Below are 21,843 nucleotides of genomic sequence, written 5' to 3'. Positions count from 1 at the left end.
ATTCTCTCTCTAATCCCACTTTACCTTAAAGGAAAATTGACATTAAAAGGTTTCATGGTTGAAGCCTTAATTAGTTTACAGAAAACTTATGGGTCAGCACCCTACTTCAAGTCCCACATATAAAAGGTTACCAAATCATACAGGTGTGGCCAATATTTTGCCACAAAAGCTGGCAAGAGAAGTCATGGCCAGATTTTTTTTACTTTTGCTTCTGGTTACTCTAATCACATGTGTACCAAATTATTGATATTATTCTGACTAGTTCTAGAGTGGGGAAGGGAAATGAACGACTGGGTTGCAACATAATGCTGAGTCAGGCTCTAAGGCTCTCTTCCCTTTTTTTCTGTTCTCCTTAAATAAAATAAGAGCTCGCCTTCACACAGCACGCTTGACTTTTTCAAAATGCATGGACATCTGTTTTCTCATTTTATCCTCACCACAGCCCTTCGAGGCAGATATTAGTTCCTGATTACTGATGTGGAAACTGAGGCACGGCCAGCTTTGTCAGGAAAAGAGCCTCAGAAGTTGACTCAACATTATACTGCACCCTAGTCATTCATTCCCCATCGCCACCTTCGGGTCAAACCCAAGTAGCTTGCTCGGTTCCGGTCTGGTGGACTGGGAGGCGCAAAGACCACCCCTCTCCTCGCCCTCCTGTTTCAGGCCCTATTCTCATGCTTTCCTTGCTCTCCCCCCTTCTTCTCCCTCTCCCCCCTTCTCCTCCCCCTCCCCCCCCCGATAAGAAGCAGGTGGTAGGTCCCGCGCCCAGCGCGCAGGCGCAAGACGCGGAGGCGGGGCGTGCGCGGCATCGATTTCGGGCTACGGCGGGAGCTGGAGTAGCAGCCAGTCGCCCGTGGAGTGCGCAGGCGCTTGGCGGTTACCGGTCTTGCCATGGAGCGGAAAGGTGAGCTGCGGGGCGGCCTCCGACGGCCGGGGCCACGCGGGGAGCGGGGTGGGGGGAGGGCAACGGCCGCCTCGCCGGCCCAGGGTGGGGCGAGGGCAGACCGGAGACCCCGAGCTTTCATCAGATCCCCGAAGGCCTTGTCTCGGGGCGTGCATACCCCCCCCACCTTTCCCCGGTTCCTTGAGCTGGCGGCACCCCTTATCTTCCCCACCCTCTCCGCCCCGCGGGGTCCGGCCCCTTCTCCGCCGGGGTCTCCTCAGCCTGGCCCGAGGTCCCCGCCCTCCCCAGCCCCTTGCGCTGCCTCTTCCACACTCACCGCCCCGGCCTAAGACCCTTCCTCCACCCGGGGCCCCCTCGTGTTCCCCGTGGGCTCCGCTTCTGGCTGTGGGGGGCCGTGCCACCCCGCCGCCGCCCCCTACCCTCCCCCAATGCCGCTGCGGTGTCTTCACCTGGCCGCCCTTCCCCGCCCGGGTCCGCGCTCCACGTCACCTGGGTCCCCACCCTACCACCGCGCTCCCCTTTGACGAACTCCTCTCTCCTGCAGTGCTTGCGCTCCAGGCCCGAAAGAAACGGACCAAGGCCAAGAAGGACAAAGCCCAAAGGAAGTGAGTCCTGTAAACAGTCTGCCCCTCCCCGCCCCCCACCCGCTTCTTTCTCCCTCTCCCCGGCGACCTTAAATGCTGTGCGCCTGCAGTTGGGCATTAAGCTGCAGCACATGGCCTAGCCTCGGAAGCCAGCGAGGGACACTCTCCCATGTGTAAGGGATTCCCCCCATCCCTCACCCCTTCCCTTCTCTGCCCGAATTTGTATCTTAAGGACCCCTGGCTTGGCCGAATTTGGACAGTTGGAGGAAGGGGATTGTGGGACCCCGGGTAGGCCAAGCTGGCCCTGTCTTCTGTTGGCAGTTAGGGAGGAGAGGTCTCTTCCCTAACTTTGACCTCCCACCGGGAATTGGTATGTCGTTAGTCATTCATTTCTAAGTCACCGAAATCCTTGCTAACCTGTTATGTGTCGTGCTGCCTCCCAGTGTGCCTTCCCTGGCCATCTAGTCTTCCCCATCGTTTTGCGCAGTGCTTTGGTAGAGTAGGCGGCCCAATAAGATATTTTTAGGATGAATCTTCAGGGTGGATTCCTCATCTTGGAAGCGGGAAGATCAGATTCATCTCTTTTTGCAGGATTTATGAAGTTGTTGATGTGAAATTAACCTTTTTGAGCACACTTAGTACTTACATCCTAAGCTTCTTGAGGGCAGGGACCACCTTTGACTTTAGTTGTGCACCTCCCCTCACCCTTTTTGTGGCTTATCTTACTATCTTGCAATATATAGTAGAACTTCGATATTTGTTTGAGTTTTTTTAAACTTATTCCTCAAATACAGACAAGACCAAATCACTCCATGTAAGTCAGTTATGGAGGAGTATCAAATATGAAAGTTATTAATGAGAAATTTGTGATACCAATTCAGATAATAATTTTTCTCACACTGGAATGGATAATCCCGATTTAAACTTGTCATGGGAAACATACTGCATTGCTGCTTCTAGAATAATAGAGCTGCTTTCTGATTTAGTTTCTACAGAAGAGGCTTATTAATGAATTGTACTAATATTTCAGTGTGAAGGTCCATAAAAATCAGATTTTAAACAGTTTGTATTCAGAAAATTAGCTCTTTCTTGTGGTATAGATAAATTCTTCAGTATTAATTGTAGTCCTTGTTATTTTCTACATTTATCTTGTTTCCGTTTATTTGGGTTTTTGTTGTTTCTTTGCATTAGTGGTTTTGGGGTTTGAGGTGTTTTTGTTTTTTTGGTAGACTCTAGTTTTTAAATGATGTGTTGAAAATCCATTAGAGAACTTGTCAAATTGCCTTCTTTTAATAACAGGACCAGAAACATGCCTTCAGAAGTGCCCCAGCCCCCTGCGCCCCCCCTCCCCCCGCAAATTTTTTTTTTTAACTTTTTGGGGGGGGAAGCAAGTAGCAGCTTCCAATTTTTAATTTGGTGTGTAGCTGGGTCATAATGATAATAATCTTAGTCTCTTTGTTTTGCTTTGCTTTCAGTACCCAACTTGAAGAGTATTTTTATTTTCCTTTATGAAGTACTTTCCTTTATGAAGAACTTACTAACACATTGTATACACATATTTAAATTTGATTCATATATGAATTATCGAAAACAATTTTTTTTAACAAAATTGAACAAAATAAGGTTGCTCTGACACTAGCTTGCTGCAGTATGAGTAGGCAAGTCATTTAACCCTTCCATATTTCAGTTTTCCCAAATCTAAGTGGGGATGATAATAGCCATCCTGAATACTTCGGAGTTGTGAGGTAAAGAGAATATGATACCTATGAATTAATCACCAAGCATTTATTAAATGCTTACTATTTGCCAGCACTGTGCTTTAGATACAAAGGAAGAATAAAATCAGTCTCTCCCACTGAGGAGCTTATGTTATTTTTGCAAGTTAGAAGACATGTAGTTATAAGGTTCTAGTATTATTATTGCCCATTCTGCCCAGACTATATGTGTGTAATAGAGCTTCAATATTTGTTTGAATTCGATTTATTTTTTTATTTACTCCTTAAATACATTCAGGCCCAAATAACTCCGTACAGGTCAATTCTGGGCTTGACTTTCTGTTGGTATGTGGTCCTGAATTAGACTAATTTTAATATTAGCCTAAAAGAAATGTAATTCAATATATATTCCACATTCTGATACGTATTATTTTTGGGTTGTCCTGTTATATAGTTATCTCATTGTTCTATATTGGTGTAGTCTAACTCTAGGGTTAATTCTACATAGATAGCGATTCTTTGCCTTTGCTACAAGACTGTAAATTCCTTTAAGTCAGAGGCCTTGACTTACCTTTGTAGCTTCTCCAAGCCTGGCATAGTGCCCATAAGAGAATACAATAGGCAGTTAAGTTGAATCTATGGAGGAAAAAGTAGTATAGTTAATCCAGTAATCATTATGGTGCTTCATTTTATAAAAATGTATAAGTGTGTAAGTGCTGTTACTTACTGATTCAGTTTAGTTTTAGAAAGTTTAAAAATTTTTCATTTGTAATTTCTCTTTATTTGCTAGATACTTCTATTAGTTAAGCTCTACATTTTTATTTCCTCAGTTTTTCTAAGTAGTGATATTATGTTTCATCTGCATTCCTGGCTCCTTCCAGCTCTATTCTACATGCTACATGTATACGAGGGTGTGGTAGGATCAGGGGAAAAGAAAGTAAGTGAATTAGTGGAAATCTAACAACTCAAAGCCTTACTTTTCTGCCTGTTGTTCACTATCTCCCCATCATTTAAAAAAAACCAAACAATTAAAGGAAACCTTTGGAAATTAATTTTGTAAAACCAAGAACTCTTGATAGTATTGACTATGACTGTGCAGTGGGAAGAAAACTGGATTTGGAATCAGGAGACCTTGGTCCTAAATTCCATCTGTGCCACACTACTTGTGTGACCTTGGGCAAGTTACTTCACTTCTTGGGACCTTAATTTCCTTGTCTGTAAAATGAGGGTAAATATAACTCACCATAACTTATAAACATTTTTAGTTTGAATAACAGCAACACATATGTTTGGCTTTAAAATACATATTTTACTTGTTTGAAAATGAGTATAATTAAATAGGAAATCTTCAGACTAAATTCTAGTTGGTCTGAAAAATAAACTATACTCCTAAAGATCTTTCCTTTTCAAAAGAAAAAAGCATATATTTTGAAGTAAAATTGATAATAGACTAGTATTCAGATTTTGTGGAAAATATTTTTGCAGACAAACTATGGTCTACAGTTGGATCCTTGTGGGTAATGGAACTATATTGTTAGCTGGATAATGTAGTGGATAAAGGGCTAGACTTGGGAGTCTGGAAGATGACCTGAGTTTGAAATCTTTAGACAATTTAACCTCTTTATATCTCAGTTTCCTCGTTTATTAAATGGGGAGAATATCTTCCAACCCAAGGTTGTTGAGAGGACCAAAAGATTGTGTGTGATTATAAAGAACTTTATAACCTTAAAGCAGTATATAATTATTAACTACTATTACTACTACTACTGTTAGTGATAGCACTATCATTACATTATGTAGAAGTTGCTCGTGAGCATCCTAAACTTTATTCTTCCTTGTTAGGGATGTCTTGGGGTGGATCCTTGGTAGATAGTGGTCCTATCACAACAGTCTCTACTTTTAAGGAGCTTATAGTCTACTGAGGGGAACAACATGCTTGCAGATAAATAGATACAGAATGTATTTTTTAAAATACATGGTAATGCAGGGAGGCAGTAATAACTGAAAGTCATCTTGAAGGAGGCTATTAAGTTGAGCTTCAAATGAAGTTAGGGGTTCCATGTGGGAGAGGTGAAGAGGGAGAACATTCCAGGAATGCAGGATGGCCTGTTCAGAGATAGAATGCTATATACAGAGAAGAAGCTAGCAGGCCATTTTGGCTGGAGCATAGTGTGCTTTGGAGGGGGCAGGTAGGAGAGTAATGTCTAATAAGTTATAATGGTAGGCTAGAACTGGATTGTGATGGACTTGATAGGTGAGATAGAAACCTTGGAAATTTATCTTAAAAGCAGTGGAGAGGCACTTAAACTTTGGTAACTGAGGAGTGTGACATATCAGACTCCGAGTTCTATATATCCACCTCCAGTGTCTGTCCTTAGTTTCACTCCAGCATCACCAATTCTTTTAGATATTTCCAACTGGCTGTTCCAGAGCCATCTTATACTTGGCATTTCCATAACTGAACTCATCTTTCCCCCTAAATCTCTTCTTCTTCCAGACTTCCTTATTTCTGTCAAAGGTACCACCATCTTAACATTCTCTCAGGATCATAACCTTAGCATTATTCTGGACTCCTCCACTCTCCCTCATCCTCTGTATCCAGTGAGTTGCCATATCTTGGCGTTTCTGCCTTCATCACATCTCTTGTTCCCTGCCTCTTCGCTATACTCACAAAGTTAGGATCTCATTTGAGATTTTCTTCACTTCTGACCAAGATTATTGCAACAACCTCTTTTTTTGCTAGGCAGTGGGGTTAAGTGACTTTCCCAGGGTCACACAGCTAGTAAGTGTTATGTGTCTGAGGCCGGATTTGATCCTGAATCCTGAATCCAGGGCTGGTGCTCTAGCCACTTTGTCACCAAGCCGCCTCCCGAAACAACCTCTTAAAATGCTCTCTCTTCTCCAGTCCATCTTACAGACTACTACCAGAATGAATTTCCTTAAGTACAGATCTGATCATGTAACTCTTCTACTCTGGTAGCTTCCTCTGCCTTTAGAAACAACTGTAAGCTCCTATTTAGCTGTTACATCTTTTCACTACCTTTTTCCAGCCTCACTGGACACCACTCCCTCCAGCACTCTGTGATTCAGCCAAACTGGCATTCTCTTTGTTCTTCACACATGATGCCCGGTCTCCTGGTTCTGTGTCCTTGCACTTCCTGTTCACATGCTTGGAATATGCTCCCTCCTTCACTCTGCTGCATAGAGTCTCTTTCTTCCTTTAAGATTTGACTCAAGCACCATCTTCTGCTTGAAGCTTTTACTGATTCCCTTTCCTCCTGAACTGCTAATACCTTTCCCCCCCAACAACCTTGTATTTTACTGCATTGTATATATATTTGTTCACTTTATATTTATGCTGTATATATTTATTTATGTGATTGTCTCATTAAAATATAAGTGCCTAGTGAAAAGGGGTAGTTTCATTCTTGTATTGTATCTCTTGCACCTAACCTGACAATAATAGGCAATTATTAAATGCTTGTTGATTGATTGACTTGTGCTTTAAGACCGTCAACTTGGCAGCTCTGTGGAGAATGAATTGGAGAGGAGAGAGACTGGATTCAGGGAAACCAATTAGGAGGCTATTGGAATAGTCCAGGTGAAGTGATGCCTCAACTAGGTTGGTTTGGGTATGCACAGAAAGAAGGAGACAGGTTTGAGCCGTGTTGAAATACACAATTGACAAGACTTAGCAACTCATTGGGTATGGTGACAGGGAGAGTAAAGGAGATTGAAGTCAAGGTGGATGCTGAGCTTGCAAACCTGAATGACTAATAGACTGATAGTACTCTTGGCAGAAATAGAGACATTAAGAAGGATGGACTTAGGGAAGGTAAAGATAGTTTTGTGTTTGAGATGCCTTTGAGACATCTAAGTGGAGATGTCAAGCAGTCTGTTGAGATGTTATTCTGGGGTTCAGAAATAAAAGAGCCTAATCTTTGATTTGGGAGTCATCTGCTTAGAGATGATAATTGAATCCAAGGGAGGTGATGAGATCACCACCAGGGGAGAGATTAAACCCTAGGGTATACCCAAACACATCAAATAGGTCATGGATAATAAACCTGCAAAGAAGGCCAGAAAGTATAAGTATGGTATGTAGGAAGAAAACCATGTTAGAGCAATATCCTGAAAATCGAAGGAGAAATGAGTGTGCAGAAGGCAAGTTCTGATCAACAGAGATCAAAAAGTATGGGGAATGAGAAATGGTCATTGGAAGTGGCAATTAGGAAATCGTTGATAACTTTGGAGAGAGTATTTCCCATTGAGCGATGAGGGTGGAAGCCAAATTTCAAGTGTTTGAAAACTGGAAGTGAGAAAGTGGAGTCAACAAAAATCCCACTCCAGGACCTCATTGTGTAGTGATGGTGGGTGACCCTGTGTCCTTGAAGGTGTGTCAGTGGTATAACAATTGGTAGTAATATATCTGTTTGAGAACCAAATTGGCAAAATTTGGAGAGGTTCATCCTTGGCTGACTGTTTTAGGCTACTGAATCTAATGAAACCTATCTATGGGGATGTAGTGATAGGTATTGGTGGAGGGGTACCCACAGTGAAGACTCCATAAATCTACAAATCCATGAAGCATCACTGAGCAGTGACCAAATCCAGGTGTATGTGCTAATTTTCAGTCACGTGTGTGTCTGGGCTGTTTATTTAACTTCTAATCCTTTTCTTAGGACAGATAGGAGCAAGATAGAGACCTAGAAAAGAGTCAGTCTAGGTGTGACAAGTTTTATCTTCATGCTATAATAAATATTATTTAAGACAAAACTATTTATATCTCAAAATTCAAATGCTCTTGTCTCCTTGCTTGATTTTTTTGTCTTTGAATATTTCCTTTTTTGTGCACGTAACACAGTAGTAATTCTTTTTCTCAGTTTACATTTACCAAAGCATCTTATGATGTAACAGGATTTCATCCTTTCAAATTATTTCCCTACAACCTAATTTCAAAGTGTAGTTTCACACAGTAATTCAATTTTAAGTAGGTCATGAAAACAGTTTGACCAACGATTTACTTTGCAGTTAAAAAAAGCTTTAGGGTCAAGTGTAAAGTTGATATAAAACTTCATCTCCTAATTCCTTTATGTCATTCTATGATTGGATTAGGAAGAGTGGTAGTGAAGATAGCTTATCTGAATTGAAGAAATGCTATACTTTCTAGAAAGCCTCCCAAGTCACACAGAGTTGGAGAAGAAAGTTTTAGCTTCAGCTTTTAATTTTAAAATAAAAATTGTGTGTGATGATTGTGTTGCATATTTTTAATATTCATTTTTTAATCTGCAAGGGCCCAGTGTGGAACAGATCAGTTTCAAATATACCTTAATTTTATTATAGTTATGGAGCCAGTATAAGCTTAACCTCTTTTTAAGAAAGGAAGACTACGTAAGATAGCATTGGCCTTGTTGAGAAAGTTCTTCATTCACATATTGCCATGCTTTGAAACTCAAAGTTACTATTTGGAAGAGAAAATTAATTCTGAGGAGATTGAGAAGATAAGGTCTGAAGAAAAGAGGGCCAATTTGGCATTAATCTATACTTTTACAGATTTTTGAAATGACATTTCTTTAGAAGGGGCAGAAAGTTCTAGCATACCAGGAAATAATAGCAAAGATTGTGTGTGTGTACATATACATATATGCATACATACACATATACATACTTCAGGAGAACTTTGAAAGTGTTATTTTTAGAGGATAAACAATTAATTGCCCGTCGGTATTACTAACACCAAGAAAATAATTGCTTCCATATTTTGTTATACTCGAAGTATATCCTAATTACTTGTTAGATTGTGTTTTAGAATTGCATAGGTAGAAAATATTTTATTCTCCCATGTGCATGGAACATAGTAACTGGAGCTTAATGCTTTTTGACTGATTGGCATTTACTATGTTGAGTCTAGGGGCTTCCTTATTTATAGTAATGTTCATTTAAGTTATTTAAACCCCATCAACATGTGCCTAAGAATTTAGTGAATGGACGTGTTTAAGAATTCTTTCATACCAAATCTCAAGAAAAGACATACCATGTATTTAGCTGTAGTTAACCTGTACTTGTGTATATTATCTACTTTGTGGATCAGCCACAGTAAATTTTTTCTTTCTTTCCTTTTTTTTTTTTTAATTTTTAGGCAGTTGGGGTTAAGTGACTTGCCCAGGGTCACACAGCTAGTAAGTGTCAAGTGTTTGGTCTGAGGTTGGATTTAAACTCAGGTCCTCCTGACTTGGGGCCGGTGCTGTATCCACTGCCCCTGTAAATTTTTTTCTTAATCAAACTTTTCCCTATAACTCAGGACACCTCTAGGTATGTTCTCTTACTGAACCTGTGTAGGGGGGTTACTTTGGAATTCTTTTTAGTCTTATATACAATCAGACGCAATCTAGATACAATGAAATCTTAGATGGTCCAAGGAGTTATTTAGTACCTCTTTAGTCCCCATATAACTCAATTAACTGGAGTTATTGTATATGATATGTATAGCAATAGCTTAATTATTAGTCATATATCTGTTTAACTGATTTACTGGAGTTTGTTAGTATCCCAGGTCTTAAAGACAAATGGCTGCAGGTCCCAAGAAACTACTAGTTTAGTGAACCCTACTGACTTTTACTATGTATAAGGCTTTGGGGATGCAAAGTTAAAAAAAAAAAAAAAGCCCAGTCCTTGCCCTCAAGGAGCTTATCTTTTACTAGAAGAGTGTGAAATTTACATTGATAAGTATAATTAGCACTTAGCACCGGCCTGTTAATGGTAGCTGCTTAATAAAAGTTTGATTGATAATACAAAAAAGTAAAGGAGGGATGGAAGCAGAGAACAAAGTTTGGGGGTGATCCAGGTAGAGGAGAATAGAATCATGGAAAGTTAAATGGAATTGGTCCCTGAACTAAGTTGAAAAGGAAGATAAAGATTCTGAAAAGTGGTTATTAGAAGCAAATGCATCCCAGGCATAGTGGGGTGGGAGTGGGGGGAGCGTCTCCATAGTAGAGAATGCTGTGTTGTGCTTAGCTGGTAACAGATATTTTGAAATATTTACCCTAGGATTATACAACTGTAAAGTGCTTCCTAATATAGTGTTTTGATACTCTAGTGTAGAAAGAAAGTAATGTACAATAGAACTAGACTGGTAGGTTGGAGCCAGATTATGGAGAGTCCGAAATGTCAGGCAAAGGAGTTTATATTTGTTAGGGGTGATCTAGAGTTGAGGATTTGGCAAAATATGAACAGTGAACAAAAAAGAGGTCATGGGATTCAAGGGTGGGGGGACAGTGCCTGGTTGAACTGGAGAAGAAAGGGAAAAAGGAAAAAAAATAAGCAATTATTATAATTACTATGTGCCAGGCATAGTACTAAATACTTAAAAATATTATTTCATTTAATCCTCACAACAACCTTGGGAAATAGGTGCTATTATTACTCTTGTTTGACAATTGAAGAAACTGAGGCTAACAGGATAAATGATTTGCCCAGGGTCATAACTAAGTTAAGTGTTTAAGACTGAATTAAACTCAGATTTTCCTGATTCCGGGCCCAATACTCTATCTACTGGTAAAGACTATGAAGGAAGAAAGTGAGAACAGGAGTGGTGGCCTGGAAAAAGAAGGAATGATCAAGGAATGTGACTAAGATCACAGTGAGAAGGAAAAAGAGATTTAGGAAAAGTGTGGCAATGGGAGGACAATAGTAGCATATACCTCCCAAGGTTGTTGTAAGGACAAAATGTGATAATGTTTATAAAGTGCTTTGCACTTGATAAATGCTGTATAAAAGCTCACTAGAATTGTTATTATTGTTGATTGTTAACTAGAATTGTTATTATTATTTCCTTCCTTCATCAGAGGGGGCATTTCAGAGTTCACAATCATGGAGGTGGCACACTTTGGGGATGATGATGAGGTGTAAGTCTTCGGGTGACCAAAAGAGGCAGAGTAGAGGTATGGAGGTCATAAGAGTTGAGGATGATTACATGGAAGGCCAGGGTGTTAGAAGAAACATTTTGAAGTCCTCAAGTATGAGTGAAAACAACGAGCCAGGTATTGAACTCCACAAAGAGGTAGCAAGTTAGAGGTCTGGAGGTCAGTTAAGTGCTAGGCCAAAGAGTCTGGACAAGGTGATATAAGTTGATATAAATGGATGGAGTGCAGAGGTGATGATGGTAACAATGGGAAGCAGTGAATTAATCTTGCTTCCTTCTGTCCTAGTGTGAGCAAAAGAACAGGGGAGGAGCAGTCTGTGTTGGACAATGTGCTGAAGATGGATCTGTTTTCAAGAGTCAGATTTGTGTGATGGAAAGAAGGTGCAAGGAATATGAAAATAGGATATCTGGGATAAAGTGGAATTTATCAGTGTGAGGGGATTAAGGGAGAGGAGTTTGTAGAGGGCAGAGTGGAAGAGGCAAGCAGAGGGTAGGGCTGAGAATGGTGGGAAAGGGGAGGGGGCTAGCTTTTCTGTTTTGATCACATCAGAGGATGATCCAGGCACAAGAATATGGAGAGTAAAAAGAGGGAATTTGCTAACCATGGGATAGATCAGTTTAGGGAAGCTTGTAGACTAAATTATGTTCCAGTTTATAATTATAAATCTGATTTAATGTTTAACTTTACTAAATGTTATATGCCATGTCTCCCAGGGTAGAAAAATCCCGGATTTGAACTCAGGACCTCCTGACTCCAATACTGGAGCTTAGCCACTGCGCCACCTAGTTGCCCCGTTTCTGTTTATTTTGATAAAGAGGTGTGCTAGCTATTTTAAATGGTCTTTGTGTAACCAGAATTTGGTTGGAGTTAAGCTGACAACAGTATGCTCAGTATTCCTATTCCTTAAGAGTAATCAGGGAAATTTGTATTTATCCTGAGCCCCCGAAGTACTCTATCTCTGGACTACCAATATAATGCTTAGTGCTATCATCTTTTAATAAAATTCTGCTCTCTCTCCTCTGCATAAATTCCAATCTTACTCATTCCTTAGACCTGTAGTTCATTGTTAATTTCACAGGGTGGAATTCTATCACTTTGAAGACTTCTTTTGATTTTACTTTATAAGAGGTCTCTACTGTGTGGGCCTTTTTTTCCCCAAACACTGAGGGCAACCTGTTTTCCAAGTCATTATACTACTAATGAAATAACCTGAGGGCAGCATATGGAAATTCCGGTCCTATTGTTGAAAGCTTGCAGACTACATTTTCACAGTTGGTCTCCAGTTGGAGCCCCTTTCAGTTAATTGGATGAGAGGGCCAATGATAATCTTGCAGATTAAAACCAGGAAGTCCCAGTAAGCATGGTGATTCCTGAAGGGATAGCCTTATTACCTCTGCTAATTCCATAAGAAGTTATAAAGGTTATAATTATAATTATAAAGTTATAAATGGATAATTTTGGGGATGCCAAGGGAACATGAAATATCAATCAGGAAATTATTGGAGATTCTTTAACACTCCTGTTACTTCTGTTAACTCAAAAAGGAATAATCACCTTCAGGGAAAGGGGTTACAACAAATAGGTCTGGATAAAGTCAAGATTAAGATGTGGATAAATGCAGTAGGGTAGGATAAATGGGGTTATAGATTTTGTGCCATTGCTTTCTTTAATGTAAGTGGATACTGACTATTTAAAACTAATTAGAACATATTCTGGAATTCCACACAGTTTTACTGGTTAGGACCTGTGATTTTGACAGTTTGGGGAACTTCCAGTGTGGAAATTCCTTCCACCAAATATAGATCTGCAGCATAACCTGTAAGCTCTAGTCTGAAAATTGGCCTGGGACAAGTGACTTGCCTGTGGACACACAGATAGTGTGCCAGAGGCAAAGCTTAAACCAAAGTCTCCCTGACTCAAAGGCTAGTAGGCTTTTTGTCTACTATCCCACACTGCTTTTAAACAGTTTTGGGTTTTGTTTTGTTTTGTGGGGTGGGGGTAGAAGGTCCAAACCTATCATTTCAGTGTCTCAAGGAACTGCCATTGAGGAAACTCCCTGCATCATTTCAGATGAGTAACTGTTCTATGATTTATAGTTTTAGAGGATTGCCTGGGACACTGAAAGACTGTGACTTGCCCAGCTCTACATATGTGAGAGGTGGAACTTGAACTTAGGTCTCCCTGGTCACTTCTGTACCCACTCTGCCATACTGCCTGCCCATGGTGCTAAAAAGTTGTCAAATTATCTGACAGTGTACATTTTTAGTAGCCTATAAAATTTTTGCACTTAACATAGTGAAGAGAAAATATGATTGCATTGAATATTAGTGACCTGAAGAAATATAATGCTTAGTGCTATCATCTTTTAATAAAATTCTGCTCTCTCTCCTCTGCATAAATTCTAATCTTATTCATTCCTTAGACCTGTAGTTCATTGTTAATTTCACAGGGTGGAATTCTATCACTTTGAAGACTTCTTTTGATTTTACTTTATAAGAGGTCTCTACTGTGTGGGCCTTTTTTTCCCCCAAACACTGAGGGCAACCTGTTTTCCAAGTCATTATACTACTAATGAAATAACCTGAAGGCAGCCATAGGTCTTCCACTTTGCTGGTGGGTCTTGTTCACATTTTTCAGGTCTTAAAAGTTTATTTGGAATGCCTCTCATTTTATTTTTATTTATTTTTGAATTAGAACAAAATTCTAAACTTAAACACGAAGTTAAATGAACATTTCCATATCTAATGGAACATAAAAAGGATTATAACGTGAAACTGTAGATCTGTTATGTAAAACTTGCTTTTATTTTAAAGTATATGATAAATTCATCTCAGCACTTATTTGTGATTCCTTCTAGACTTGGAAGAACTTTGTTTTACAAAGAAGCCTTATATGTTTCTGGGAGCTATTGTCTCTAGACCTGTGTAAACAGTTTTTCATCTCACTCTGGATTTCTTTCTTATAGTTCCTGGAGTAATAGGTTTTTCAGGAAGTATGCTTTATAATTTCTCCCTTCTGGTATTAATATTATAAGAGTAATATTAAGTAACTTACTGCAGATGTTCCTAGGATTAGGGTACAATTATGTATCAGTGCTTCCCATCCCCAAAATATACTTCTTTTTTTTTTTTTTTACATGTATTTGACATAGCTTATTGGCTTAGTGGATTCATAATTCTCATTCTTCTGTTCATACATTCTTAATATTGTCAAATCCCACATTTGTCTTAGAAGGTAAATAGAGAATAAGGACAGTTTTTCTTTTTCTTCTTTAAATTTTATTTATTTATTTATTTCAAGGCAGTGGAGTGAAATGACTTACCCAGGATCACACAGCTAGTAAGTATCAAGAGGCTGTGGCCAGATTTGAACTCAGGTCCTTCTGAATCCAGGGACTGTGCACTATCCACTTTGTCATCTAGCTGCCCCAGGACATAGTTTTCCTGTAACTATCATCTTATAACACTAAAAATAGGCACTTAATGGATATTTTTGGTTTGTGGTGTGGTTTTTCATTCTTGCCTCAACATAAGGCCCAGTAGTGAAACCGTTTTTAAAAGTTATTTCCTAGTAAGCTATTTCTAACTGGAAAGGAGAATGTGATCCCTTTAAAAGAAATTGAAGAGTTTGCATTTAATCCTATCTAGTAGTTCATTCAACCAAGTTATTAAGCACCTTCTATAAAAGTGTAAGGAAATGTTGCTAGATACTGTGGGGGAAACAAAGATGAATAAGACACAGTATCTCACTTCAGAAAGTTACAACCCAGTATGAGAGGCTAAGTGCTCTAGGAGATGCAGCATGCCTTCTAGGCTCAGAACAGGGAAGAGATCACATCCAGGTGGAAGGAGGTAGTATTGAAGGCTTTTGAAATGTGGTTAGGATTTTGACAGGTGGGGAGAACAGCTTTAAACAAAGACACTGAAGCAGAAACTCAAGTAACATGTTTAGGGAGCAGGGAGAAGCCAGTCGTTATGCTCTGGCTAGAGCACAAGAGTAAGTGTAAGGGAGTAATAGAGGAATAAGGCTAGAAAAATACGATATTTCACCGCATAATCATCGCAGATTTTATGGCAGTTTTTTCCCCCAAAATAAGTGGAGTGTGACCATTCTGTGAAGTTTTGTTTTTTTAATTGTGCTGGTATTACTTAAAAATCATTTATTACTAAACTGTCTTTGGTGCAAGAATAGGATGTGCTCTTGAATATACATTAAAATTGGAGTATCTGTATGCCACTGGTGAATCCATTGTTGCTGTGTTTACCTTTTAAGCAGCATGATGAACAGAATTACACCATTCGAGGATTATGAGATGAAAGGTTACAAACTATTTTTGGACTTAAACAGGGTGCGACAATTATGAGGTGAAATAGTAGGTTGTGGGCATATTGCAAAGGATTTTGCTAACGGACTTTGAACAGCACACTCAGGAATTTATACTTTAACAGTGTAGAGCTGTTGCTTTTGATTAGGGAGGTCATGGGTTCAAAGCAGTGCTTTAAGAAGACCTGGTATTGATGGAGAAAACTAGAGTTAGATGTGTCATAATTGCTAACAATATAGCATTGATATTAAGGATTAATGAAAAAAAGTGCCTATTTCTAGGCACTCTTTGTATTGATTTACATTCTAATCTGAATTATGCATTATCTATTTGAATTTAGTCATGTATTGGCAGTTAATTAGTACTTAGCTTTTAAAATAGTTAACTTTTTTTTTTAAGCATATTTGGATGGAAAAGTTTACTTTTCTCCTTCAATTCTACCTCTGGGAACCCTGGCTATTTTGGACCATGAGGTCAGAGCCAATGTATTGTTTGGCAGTACGTCCTGATTGTGGGATACAAAGGAATAGTTTCTTTAGGACAGGCAGATAAACCTGAACATCAAAAATGATGGTAAAATTTACAGATGTGTATAAAACATCAAGAATAAGAAAGGTTTTATTAGACTTTCTGTATTAAAACTTGTGAAGTTCTTAATTAGCACAAGTCACTATGAACTGTCTTCATTAGTGAAATATCTTCTGGCTTGAAGTATTGAGGAAAATATTTAAACATCTCATTAACATAGAATAGATTTGAAAAGGAACATTCCCTAAATTTGAGTCAGTTTTATCTATGAATTGTTTCATAAATATGTCTATGTTGCATATTCTCTTTTGTAAAGAACATCCAAAAAAGTTTATCTTACATATTCTCCCACTTTGGTGGCTCTTTTTTTTCTCCTTTTAAATATTAGTCATAGCTACCATCAGAAAACATCAGTCCAGCACACAACTGAAAACACAATACTTTTCTCATCAGAGCAGACAGTTTAAATAAAAGGAATTATGAACAACACCTGTCTTACCACTGTGGCGGTAGTACAAAGAGTGAATTAGCATTCGTCTCTTGATGCTCATTCAGCAGTTTCCTTCCTTCCTTTTTTGATCTTTCTTTTGGGCTGTTGGCATTGAGATTGATTGGTACTCAACTGTGGTAATTGCCACTAAGCAGAATTAACAGAGAAAAAAGTACCTTGTACAGTTGGGAGATACCAAAATAGTTTCCTAGGAATGCAGCAATCCTTTGGTATTTAGACCAAAGTCACCAATCCTGAAATTTGAAAGGAAATCTTTAAATGTAAACAATATGTTTTGATCACTACATTCCTTCTCATATATGTTGGCATACACATAACTGCTAATTTCATAAAAGTGAACTTTATCCTAATTACCTGTTTAAAGGCTGTTTTTGCTCTAAGCCTGAGGTAGAACTGTATCTAGATACTTACATACCAGGCTCTTATACAGTGCACTGCACACAATAAGTTTGATAGTTTTTCTCCCTCCTCCCTGTTTCAGACTGAAATGGTAGTAGTAAACATTATGCAAGTAAATATATAGGGTATGTTATGGGCCATTTACAGATAGATACTCTCCATTCAGATAGCCAGGTGGAGCTTGCCTTAAGTTTGAGAAAACTATTTAGGGCCATTCGGAACCATCAGGACCATTAATTCTGCCAAATCTAGCATTCTTTTCTTATCCCAGTGAGGACTAGTTTGGCTGCTCTAACTTCTCCTGCTGATTATCTTGAACTGGGTGTCCATAGGTACTTTAAACTCAATATGTTCAAAAACTGAATTCATTTTCCACCCCCTACCCAAGCCCTTCCTTTTCCCCAATTTCCTTATTACTGTTTAAGGGTACTCCCACCTCCCAATCACCTGTGCTCCTAACCTAGGTGTCATTCTTGACTTTGCACTCTCATCACTCTCACCTCCCATATCCAATCTCTTTCTAAGGCCTGTCAATTTTTACCTTAGTAACACCTCTAGTTATAGCCCCTTCCTCTCATTTGATACTGCCACCACCCTTGTACAGACCCTCAGCACCTCATGCCTGTACTCTTGTAATGGCTTACTGGTTAGTCTCCTTCCATAAGCCTTTGTAGTCAATCTTGTACTCATATGTCAAAGTGATTTCCTAAAACACAGGTCCAACCCTAACTCCCTCCCCTCCTTCACTCAGTGAACTCCCTTATCACCTCTAGGTCCAAATATAAAATTTTGTGACATTCAAAACCTAGCTCCTTTTTACCTTTCATAGTCTACCTTATTTTCTGCCATGTACTCTGAAATGCAGTTACACGGGCCTTACTATTCTTCGAACAAGACACTCCATCTTCAAACTCCAGGTATTTTCTCTGGCTGACTTCCATGCTTGGAAGAGAGAGAATGTTCTCTCTCCTCATTTTAACTACTGGCCTCCTTGACTTCCTTCAAGTCCCAGCTAAAATCCCACCTTCTACAGAAAGCCTTTCCCATTCTTCCCTCATTCTGGAACCTTTCTTCTATTGATTATTCCCAATTTATGCTGGATCTGTCTTGTGTGTACATAGTTATTTGCATGTTGTTTCCCTGTTAGATTTTGAGCTCTTTGAAATCAGCGACTGTCTTTTACCTTTCTTCACATCCCTAGCAGTTGACACAGTTTTGGCAACATTGTTGTTGTTTAGTCCTTTCAGTGCTGTCTGACTCTTCATGACATCATTTGGGGTTTTCTTGGCAAAGATGCTGGAGTAGTTTACCATTTCCTTTTCCAGCCCATTTTACAGGTGAGGAAACTGAGGCAATCAGGGTTAAAGTGACTTGCCCAGGTTAAGTGTATGACCCAGAGTCATACAGCTGGTAAGTATCTGATGCCAGATTTGAGTTCAGGAAGAGGAGTCTTCCTGATTCCATGCCCTGTACTCTATCCACTGTGCCACCTAGCTGACCTCTATGTGTTGTAAAGGTTTATTGACTGACTGACTGGCTGACTGTCAGATTGAGTAGAGCTTTGAAATCCTGAAGTTCTCTCATAAGTACTTAAGCAGGGAGCAAACCTTAGAGTAATGGTCCAGGCATTCACCCCTAGCCATTAGGGGTCTGGCAGGAATACTAGCGACATTCAAAAAACCTGCTGCCCCTCTCCTGCTAAGCCCCTGTGAGAGAATAAAATGGCCCAAAGCTGATGGTGCATGGGAAGAAGGCTTCTTGAGAGTCAGGGTCCTCTGTCCTCTTACAAGGACCACCACCCTGTCTCCTCCCCCTTGGTTACTATTATTCCTTTCCGGGTGTCTCTCTTTCCTTGTGGAATCTGAAACCATTGTCTAGTTTAGCCTGCCCAGTAACCTCCTGTGGGGGAAAACTGCTTAGCTTTAGTAACATTAACATTTATACATCACTTTAAAAAATTTTTTTAAGTGTTTGACATGCTCCCTCACTTGATCTCAGAGTTTCCTTGTGAGATAGTTGCTATTATTATCCTCATTTTGCAGAAGAGGAAACTGAGGCTGAGAGAGGTTAAGTGACTTTGCCCAAGATTACACAGTTAGTAACCAAAATCTGAGGGAGGATTTGAGCTTGGATATTGATGACTTCCACGTTCAGAATTTTCTGCTCACTATATCACCTAGCAGCCAAAAAGACAAACTTGATTTTTGCATTACAATCTTCTTTTAAGGTATGTTGACACTAGTTTTGAATGGCCTTAATTAGTAAGATGTCCTCATCAATAAATGGACAAGATTTAATATGTGTAAAATGGACAACATATACCTTTTTGATGGTGACAACTGGGAGGGCTATTCCATAGGAGCAATCTTAAAACCTTCCTTAGCATTCAGTTAAGTAGAACCAAATTAATTAATAGATGATGAAAAACTAAAAAAAGAGGTTTGCTCTGAGTCCCTTTCCAGATCCATCTTGAATTCTACTCCCTGGTCTTTGTTTTCTGTTATTATTATACCTGAGGCTATTGTATGTCTAGCTTTAGTTCTGCTGGTCTCCCTTTGTGTATGCCTTCCTTATTTCCTTATACTTGACATTATTTTTTGTGCCACTCTAATTTTGCATTACATTTTTTAAAAAACATAATTTATGTAGTCCATTTCCAGTTGAGGTGTTTCTAGTTTTTTGTTTTGTTTTTGAAGCTATTTTGTTTTTTCCTTTTGTGATTTTTTTTTTAAGGGTAAAGTCTTAGCTTTGGAATTGCTAGATCAAAAGGTATAAGGAGCTTTATGGTTTCATATTGCATATCGCTAAAATACTTTCCAAAATTGTCATACAAAAAAATGATACCAAAAGTAAATAAGCCCTTTTGGCAAGATTGTACTGAGACAGGCCTGACTCGCACTGAATTTCACTTAAAATGAATAGTTGTAAAGCAGAAGTGCAGCTGTTTTGACACTTCTGGAGATTTTCACCAAAGACTCAGAACTACCAGTTAAACTTAAGGCAGTGGGCTTCATCACCAGCTGGGGAAATCAGGAAAACAGCTGGGGTGATATATGGCTTAGTAATCTTCAGATTTTCAGATCTCTGTCCTGCAAGAGTTGGTAGACAGATTTGGCACATTTAAGTCACCCCAAGCTTTCATCATTCTCTAGTTACTTCACGCACCCAGGACAACTCTTTTTACAGGGAGGAGTGGGTTCTTACTCAGGTGCAATGTGATTGGTTATCCATTTCTAATATGATAAGCACTCTTCCTTCTCAGCGTGGGACCAGAATTTTCAGCATATAAGATTCAGATATGGAAGGTTCTAGAAAAGGGACAGGGTTTGAGGTGGCAGGACTAAGAATGAGGTGTGTCTTAAGGCAGAGTCAGCCTGGAATAGAATGTGACTCTCAGGTCCCCAAATCTATGTTATTACGTATAGCTTTTCCAGAGTTCCATTTTTAGACCCCTTTCATTGATCTATCTTAACATTTCTCCCAGTGAACAAGTGATCAATGAGCCAATAAAATAATTATTAGTTTGCTTGAAAAGGCAAACTGAGTTTAACAGTATGATCTAATAAGTTTTAAATAGGAATACAAATACTACTATACCTGAAAAATAGAGGCTAGTTCTAGTCTTCAGGGAGAATTAACATCTGTAGATTACAGGATTTAGAGCTAAAAGAACCATAGAGATCATGTAATCTAATGCACTCTCCCACATTTTACAGATAAGAAAACTAAGGCTCAAAGAGGTTAGATGACTTATTCTAGGTCTCACAAGCAGTAAGCAGAACCAGGATGATCAGAAAACTTGGAATTATTATATCTAAACTTAGAACATTTACACTTTTTCTTTATAGAAAGTTTTTTTTTGTTGGGTTTTTTTTTTGTGTCTTTTTTGGTGTTGTTTTGTTTTGTTTTCTGGGTGAGGCAGTTGGGGTTAAGTGACTTGCCCAGAGTCACACAGCTAGTGAGTGTTATATGTCTGAGGCCGGATTTGACGTCAGGGCCTCCTGACTCCAAGGCCAAAGCTCTATCCACTGGGACACCTAGCTGCCCCAACTATAGAAGGTTTTAAAAAATATAAACATAGCAGCCAAGGTGCTGAAACTTGATGGAATTTTCAACATAAGAGAGTCCTATAAATTGATGTGTAGAATCCATTGTTCAGTATTTTGAATTAATAGAATTTTAGGACTTCTTAGTGGTTCCTTCTTGCCCCTCCTTCCATCCCATTTCTTACCTATTCTTTTGCTTCTACCATCATGTTCTTTCTGTTTTTGTGTTCTCCTTTTGAGACCCTCTTCTCTGTTTCTTCTGCCATTGCTGCTGCAAAGTAAAATTTGTTGCAGGTTCAGATCATTCTCCCATTACCTCCTAGAATTAGCCCTAATCTCAGCTGTCTTACAGGAACTCTTTCTCTCAAGAAAGCATGGCCATCACCTAGCTTTCTTGGAAGCCAGTTGAAACTTCCGAAGTCTTAGAAACTTTCAGAGTATGAAGCACGGTAAGGTGTAGGGACTTTTTAGGTTCCAGCAAGTCCAACCTTGGTTTCCACAGTAGAAGCCTGGGCTGTACTGTTGAGTATGCCGCTTCAGTTTGGATTGCTAGAGCACCAGGCTTGGAGTTAGGGGACATCTTATGTGTTATTAACTGTCTAACCTTGAAGTAATTTTACCTTTCAGTTTCCTCACATCTTATGTGTTATTAACTGTCTAACCTTGAAGTAATTTTACCTTTCAGTTTCCTCCTGTTAAATGAAGAAAATGACAATTATTTTATGTACCATAGGCAGTTATGAGCTAAGTATATTGTATATTAAAGATCACTATATATACATGTGAACTATTATTATCAGAGCAGCCTTCTAAGCAGAGCATTGAGCAAGGTACAATGAGAAGAATGCTTGGATTTGGAGTTTGAAATTAAATTGAAATCTCAGCTCTTCCATATGTGTGAACTTGGGCA

General features: G+C 39.2%; 1 protein-coding gene across 4 annotated transcripts in view; it reads left to right on the top strand.

Annotated features, from left to right (window-relative positions):
• Nucleotides 1-818: 818 nt before the first annotated feature.
• SRPK1 (SRSF protein kinase 1) overlaps nucleotides 819-21,843 on the top strand; it is an 89,666-nt gene continuing 68,641 nt past the window's right edge. For 2 of the 4 annotated variants that reach the window (XM_027876407.1, XM_027876405.1), the window contains exons 1-2: nucleotides 819-904; nucleotides 1,449-1,509. In XM_027876407.1, the coding sequence (XP_027732208.1) occupies nucleotides 892-904; nucleotides 1,449-1,509 (74 nt within the window). In that variant the 5' untranslated portion in view covers nucleotides 819-891. Of the gene's footprint in view, nucleotides 905-1,448; nucleotides 1,510-1,566; nucleotides 1,662-21,843 lie in introns of those variants that run through there. The other 2 variants (XM_027876406.1, XM_027876404.1) reach the window with 1 other exon arrangement.

The sequence above is a fragment of the Vombatus ursinus genome, unplaced genomic scaffold (genome assembly GCF_900497805.2).
Source record: "Vombatus ursinus unplaced genomic scaffold, bare-nosed wombat genome assembly UNPS02014811.1, whole genome shotgun sequence".
Classification (NCBI taxonomy): domain Eukaryota; kingdom Metazoa; phylum Chordata; class Mammalia; order Diprotodontia; family Vombatidae; genus Vombatus; species Vombatus ursinus.
Note: the sequence above shows the minus strand (reverse complement) of the source record. Positions and strands in the feature narration are given on the sequence as shown.